Source organism: Archocentrus centrarchus, unplaced genomic scaffold (genome assembly GCF_007364275.1).
Source record: "Archocentrus centrarchus isolate MPI-CPG fArcCen1 unplaced genomic scaffold, fArcCen1 scaffold_55_ctg1, whole genome shotgun sequence".
NCBI lineage: Eukaryota > Metazoa > Chordata > Actinopteri > Cichliformes > Cichlidae > Archocentrus > Archocentrus centrarchus.
In genome coordinates, this window is record NW_022060277.1 from 711,439 (window position 1) to 718,086 (window position 6,648).

At 42.4% G+C, this 6,648-nt stretch overlaps 1 protein-coding gene across 1 annotated transcript; it reads right to left on the reverse strand.

Moving 5' to 3' along the window:
* Window positions 1-643: 643 nt before the first annotated feature.
* chchd1 (coiled-coil-helix-coiled-coil-helix domain containing 1) lies at window positions 644-3,673 on the reverse strand. Its single transcript, XM_030725453.1, has 3 exons — window positions 3,349-3,673; window positions 1,994-2,112; window positions 644-885 (listed from the first exon to the last, which is right to left on the reverse strand). Exons 1-3 carry the CDS (start codon window positions 3,485-3,487, stop codon window positions 775-777), a joined length of 369 nt encoding a protein of 122 aa, XP_030581313.1. The 5' UTR covers window positions 3,488-3,673; the 3' UTR covers window positions 644-774.
* Between the last annotated feature and the right edge of the window lie 2,975 nt (window positions 3,674-6,648).

Genomic DNA, 6,648 nt, shown 5'->3' on the forward strand with positions numbered 1-6,648 from the left:
AATTAAATACATAAATATTTTTGACAAAAGATAATGTGCAAACTGTGGTATGGTGCACAGAAGTCTGGAGTGAGAGACTATAACCAAGAGAACCAAGCTTCACCAGGATAAACTGGCAGCAACAAAGGTGGAGCAGCAGCTGTCACAGCACACCAAGGACTAGACTCAGTTAGGTTCACACTGTTTAGGTACAGGCTGGACACTGAAATGTTTCCCCATAGACGGCCAGAGAAAAATGAAACGTGATTTAAATCCAGCCGGGGATCTGCGTATCGACCACACTGAGCTCGCTTAATGGGAATCCATCCATGTCTGCCGGGCTGATTTCATTTTGTCGTCTGCTAACCAATATCAGCTTCCACAGGAATGACGAGGCAGTTCAGTGTTCAGCGATAGCAGTGCACTCCCAGCCAGGAGCCATGAAACCCAAGAAGAATAACTCAATCTCACCCACTTATCATAAGATCTCTGCACCGAATGGAGCCGCTCTGACAAACCGGACTGAGAAAAAACAGCCCTCAGATCCATTTCAGGACGTGAGGTAAGAGCTCCTTCACAGTGTGCATTACAAACTAATAATGGCCAGAAGTATGGAGTGACTCTAGGAAACACTGAAGCAAAGCAACAATCACATCTGTCAGTATTACACTCATTGATTTATTTAATTTTTTATGGCAACTGACAACTCTAAACACCTTAACATGATCCAGCTCAGAGATCGTCCAAGTCCTGCACACGTCATGTGTGTATAAGAGGCGTATTAAAAGGTCTGTCCTAGATCTCTGTCCGCAGGCTGGGATACCTCTTCAGCAGGGCTGTGGCTTGTTTTGGAGGCAGACGTCCTTCCTGGATGTTGCCCTGTACAGATTTATTCTTCATGGCAGCCTGTGAGAAAGAAGATGATTCATTACCAACACATTTATATGAGTGAATGTTTATTAACTACAGCAAGGACACGTTTGAAGTCACAGAGCTCAGAGAGAGACTTTCCTAAAGAGATGGTGACCATGATCATGCAAGCTTAGGGACCGATTTCATGAAGAGATTTTACTGTTAGCCCAGCGCTCGTTTCATTTATATAGCAACAAAACTGCTGTTGCCTCAACGAGCTTCATGCTGTAAAGACCCCACAGATCAATCAGACAATCCCCTCCCGGCAGTACTTGGTGACAGCGGCTCTCGCTGTGGTGTCGTATCACTTCCTGTTACACAGCACAGTGTTTGTGTAGCTCGATTAAAGACTGATTTCATAGTTTAATCTTCATCTGCTTTAGCAAAAGCACACTTTCTCCTGAATCACTTGTAAATTACATTCACGTTATTGAATAAATGCACTTACGCTGCTGCTTTGAGTGCAATAGGAGTGGGAGGTACAATAAGTGGACAGGCCAGTGTGTGTGACTGTGTTTTATTGTGTTGTTTTATATTGTGGAAAAAAATCTTTGAACACATGAAACCAAGACTGACTTTTCTTGAACTGATGGGAATATGAATTTGATACAAGTCAATCTCGTCAAACAACATTTTCCTGCTCGAGTGTTTTTGGCTTTTCTAAATGGCGTGAAGGTGTTTAGAAATACAGAAATAATTCTGCAACCATCCTCTTTAGTTATCTTCCATGGTCTCCCACAGAGCCTGCTGTCAGCTCACACATGAACAGAAACTAATGCAGATGTTTACTTGTTAGTAAAGGTTGATCTCTGCCCCTGCGATAAGGTGAGCTGTGCATCAACTTCAGACCTCATGCACCGTGATAGACTTGTATGGAGTGTGTATTTAATGTTATTTAAAACATCATAATGACAAACCTTTAGGTGTAAAAAGCTGTCCTTCTAATTTTAATGTAAAACTTAATCAGTCACTTACTATCTACTGCCCACATTCACTGTCATTAAACACATTAGACTTGCTTCTTTCATGTCTGCATTGGTTGAATTTTGATCAAAAACAGCATGAGCCCCAGCCTGTGTGAAGGTGTAGGAGCACAACATACCTGAGCCTTTTCTACACATGTATAGAAGTTGGTAATCTCATTAGAGCACAGACTGTCCACGAAGTTGTTCTGCTTCCAACAGGCCATCAGGACTGACATCTCAGTTATACACGTGGCCTCTGTAGAGAAAGAGGTTCATGTTTACCCACAAATCCAACTTGAATTATTCATAAAGTATCTAACAGAGTTTTAACAAGCTGTGGGACAAAGGTCACTACTGCTATAAACAAAAATACTTCAGTGTAAAATTAAATTTAGATACTTAAGTGTAAACTCTGTACAAGGAGTTTAAGTGTCTCAAATTTAAGTATCTCTGGGTCTTATTCATGAGTGAGCCAGGAGAGGAGCAGGAGACTGACCAACAGATTGGGGCCACGGCTGCAGGGATACGGATGCTGCACCGGTCTGTCGTGGTGAAGAGGGAGCTGAACCTAAAAGGACGGCTGTTGATTTACCTGTCGAGCTACGTCCCTACCCTCACCTATGGTCAGAAGCCTCAGATAGTGACCGAAAGAACAAGATCGCAGATACAAGTGTCGGAAATGAGCTTCCTCCAAAGGGTGGCTGGCCTCTCCCTTAGAGACAGGGTGAGGAGTGCAATGATTCAAGTGGCGCTCAGAGTAGAGCTGCTGCTCCTCCACATCGAAAGGAGCCAGTTGAGGTGGTTCAGGCATCTGACTAGGATGCCTCCTGGGCGCCTCGTGGGTGAGGTGTTCCAGGCATGTCCTACCAGGAGGAGGCCCCAGAGCAGACCCAGAATATGCTGGAGAGACTATATGTCTTGGCTAGCCCGAGAACGCCTTGGTGTTCCCCCGGATGAGCTGGAGGAGGTGGCTGGGGAGAGGGAGGGCTGGGCTTCTCTGCTTGGGCTGCTGCCCCACGACCTGGCCCCGGAGAAGCAGATAAGGATGGATGGATGGATGGATGTGTAAGCACCGATAGGTAACAATTCTGATCCATGCTGTCTGCACTCTCACTGCAACTCTGTATTAAATAGTGGGCCTATGAAAAAAGAATACTGTGGAGTAGAATAGAATAGAATATATACATTTGTCATTATACATTATGCACAATGAGATTGGAGGGAAAAGAGACAACACCCATCTGGCTAGGTGATGCACTGTAAACTATTCTTGGAGGAGCCCGCAAATGATTGAAAACAGGGGTACAGTTTATTTATTAGTTTATTTGACAGGGACAGTGTACATTAATTAACATTACTGTAAATGCACCAGAATTAGCCAAAAGGCTATTTTTCATCTGTTGTCCCTGGACAGATCTTAAAATTGTCTACCTGTTCTGTTAGATTCATTTGTAATTTGTCTGTCTTATCTCTTTAATGGTAATGTTCTTACCTCCTTTCTTGGGTTTTCGGTTGGCTACAGCGTCTTTCAGAGCCAGAGTCCTGTTGGGTTTGAGCACTGGTTTCCCGTTGTGCCCGCTGAGGAGCCTGCTGACCTTCTCCTGGAACACGACGCCTCCCTGCGCGGCCATTGCACTTCAAAAGCCCCGCCGTCACCCGCCTTAGTTCCGCGAACAACTGCTGCTTCTCGGCGCTGCTAAAGCGCAGCTCTGTAAATGTAACTAGAGAAAGGCCGACAATGCTTATTTCGGTGCCACATTACGTTACCGAGTGCATCTGCGCAGCGCCATGTTTTATCGTAGAATGAAAATACTGTCGTAAATTTAGGAGCTGTCGTAATCGTAGACGTGCATACGTAGACGCCGCAGTCAGCCCGTTGCTGTGATACGTCAGAGCGTCCGCCATGTGACAGATGTGCTCTGTAAACTAATACAAGTACAGTGAACTTCATAAAGCGCTTTTCTACGAGGTCTCATTCACACATTCACTAATGCATCCTGGGAAACTGACAGGCACCAAAGACAACTTTTTGAACTGTATCTGATAATTATAAATGTTAAATCCTCCACGTATGTTAGGGTGCAGCATCAAACCATAGTATAGTATTTCTAATGTTTTTATGAGTGTTTACGGCTACCGATGTCTGTAACACTGTTGCTGTGATGATAAATGGCTACAATAATCAGATCCTGACATGAAGATATAACATCTGCAGGTTTATGACTTTAAAAAAGCATTTTTATAATCAGTCATTTTTAATAAAAGTATTATTATTATTGGCAATCTTTAAGTCAAAAAATGAACAAAGATTATGATCTACTTTATTTTCTTTAAGCAATGAAACTGCATACTAAAATTATAGATCCTGTCTTCCAAACCAAACAATGTGTGCAGCTCACACACACACAGCAGGTAAAAACACACTCACCACAGAACAGAAGCCTAACTCTGTGACGAGATTAAAGTGTGTGTGCAAAGTAGGCCAGGAGAGGCCTTCAGTCCATGCTTCACACTAACTGAGCTCAGTTAGACTGTCTGTTGTAAAACTGGCCTAAAGAGGAGTACACACTCAGTCAGGCATAGACAAAAGACTTCAGCTGCATCATTAGGCTGTGATCAAAATATCAACTAAATGTTTGACATTCATATAAAACATACAGTACTCAGTGACTTTGCAAATGTACTCTTTGATTGGACTGTGTAAAATGATTAGAAAAGGAAACACCTGAGCTTTATTTGAAAGCTAAAAATCATCTTTGGTTGTTGAATAATTGTCTAGAAAAACACAAGATTATTATTATTATTATTATTATTATTATTATTATTATTATTATTATTATTATTATTATTATTAAGACGAAGAAGAAGTACATCCATATACAAGGCAAAACAGAATTCCTTGTAAGCCAATTAATTCATTTTTCATGAAAAAGAAGGCGCAGGGTTACATCATGGCCTGAGCGCGTGTCCTGATCATGTGACCAGCTCTGGTTACTGCATGAGCATATAAACGATGCAAGTGCACCCCCTGCTGTACATGCAGGGAAGTGCATATAGAGTGGCTGCTCCCTGTTAGTGAGCAGCACTTTCACAGCTACAGTGGCTTTTATTGGCAGCATAGGGAGACAGGAAATGGGGGAAAGATGCAGAGGAAGACACACAGGCAAGCTAGCGACAGGCCAGGACTCGAACCTGTGCCGCACATATGCATGTGGTCGCCTGCTTCACCACTGAGCCACTCAAGCGTCCGGTGAGCAGAACTTTTAACCTGACCTCTCAGTAATCAATCTCAACTCTTTACAAAAAAACTATAAGTTTTTTCTTAAAGACAAGCCTGAGGAAAATCTTTTTTTAATTAGCATGTGTGTGTGGGTTCTCTCTGGATACTCCAGCTTCCTCCCACAGTCCAAAGATAAGCTTGTTAGGGTAACTGGTGATTCCACATTGGCCATCAGTGTAAGTGTGAACAGTCGTCTGTCTCTCTGTATTAACCCTGCAATAGACTGGTGTCCTGTGGAGGACATAGCCTTTTTCCCTATGAAAGTTGCTGGTAAATGTATTACTTGTACTTCCTGTTGATGCTAATAATGGTATAAATTATGTTTAACAAGGAAAAAAATAGAGTTGCTCCAAAGAGTAAGGAGAGAAGCCAACAGACTGAGTGTGGCACCAGGACCTTTGACTGTGCACACAGCCTGAACGATGAAGTTCTGATGGATGAATAGTTAGAGTTAGGCTTAGTGATCCATCCAAAAATTGTGGTAAAAAGTAACCAGAAATGTATCAATACCAACGGTACTGAACAGGCCAATAACAATAGATGCAGGCTGCATCAACACAACTAGTAGTTACATTTATAGGGAGCTGCAAGTCAGATTATGGCGCAGGTTTTCAGAGGAGTCTGCATTTAGGCCATACCTGTGGTGTAGATTTAATGCTGAAGAATAAACAATAAACCTTTACAGACAGGTTCATACAGTCTCCCATTTTAAGTGTCCCAAAAGTCTCTCAAAACAATCGAAGCAAGCAGTGTCATGGCTAGGTGAGGCCTATGCTCTCATTATTCATGACAAACTAAGACCTCCAGCTGATTCCAGGTTTTGATATTGCATTTGTTAGTCATTCACTGAAAGTCTTAAAATGAGGTCCAAAGAGATGCTGCTGCAGTGACATCAACACGCAGTAGCTGCCAGTGGACCTGAGTGACTTATTGATGATGTGACTGCTGATAGAAGAAGCAGGATGAATTCTGAAGTGTACATGGCTATACTCTCTACGCAGTGGGAAACCAGTAAGATACCTTGTGCTCTGACACAGTCAGCCAGTACATGATTCCAGGCTTAGACGGAGGATGAGGGCCCATACAGTCTAATATGATCAAACTGTCAAATGGCTAAACCACTGCTGGGATTGCTATTCTGGTAGGAGGAAGACCACAGATGAATTCATTCATTTGTATTTTGACACCAAACCTCTGCTTCAATAGGAGATCTAAGAGGTGACAGTCACTCCCTGATCACGCCCCATCCAGGCCCTCTGCTGTTTGTTCTGCTCACTCACTGCAGAGAAGTTTAGTTAGCAGCAGCAGCTAACTCTGTAAGCAGCAACACCACAATGAGCTGCTAACAGAGAGAACAGAGACAGCTGAAGTGGAAAAGAAAAAATAGAATATCATGAATGTGTTTTTTCTTTTTAATAATTTAATTCATATGCTCAGTATTACATATAAATGAAATATTTCAAGTTTTTTATTTTCATTTTCATTCTTACGGCTTATAGCTATTGAAAATCA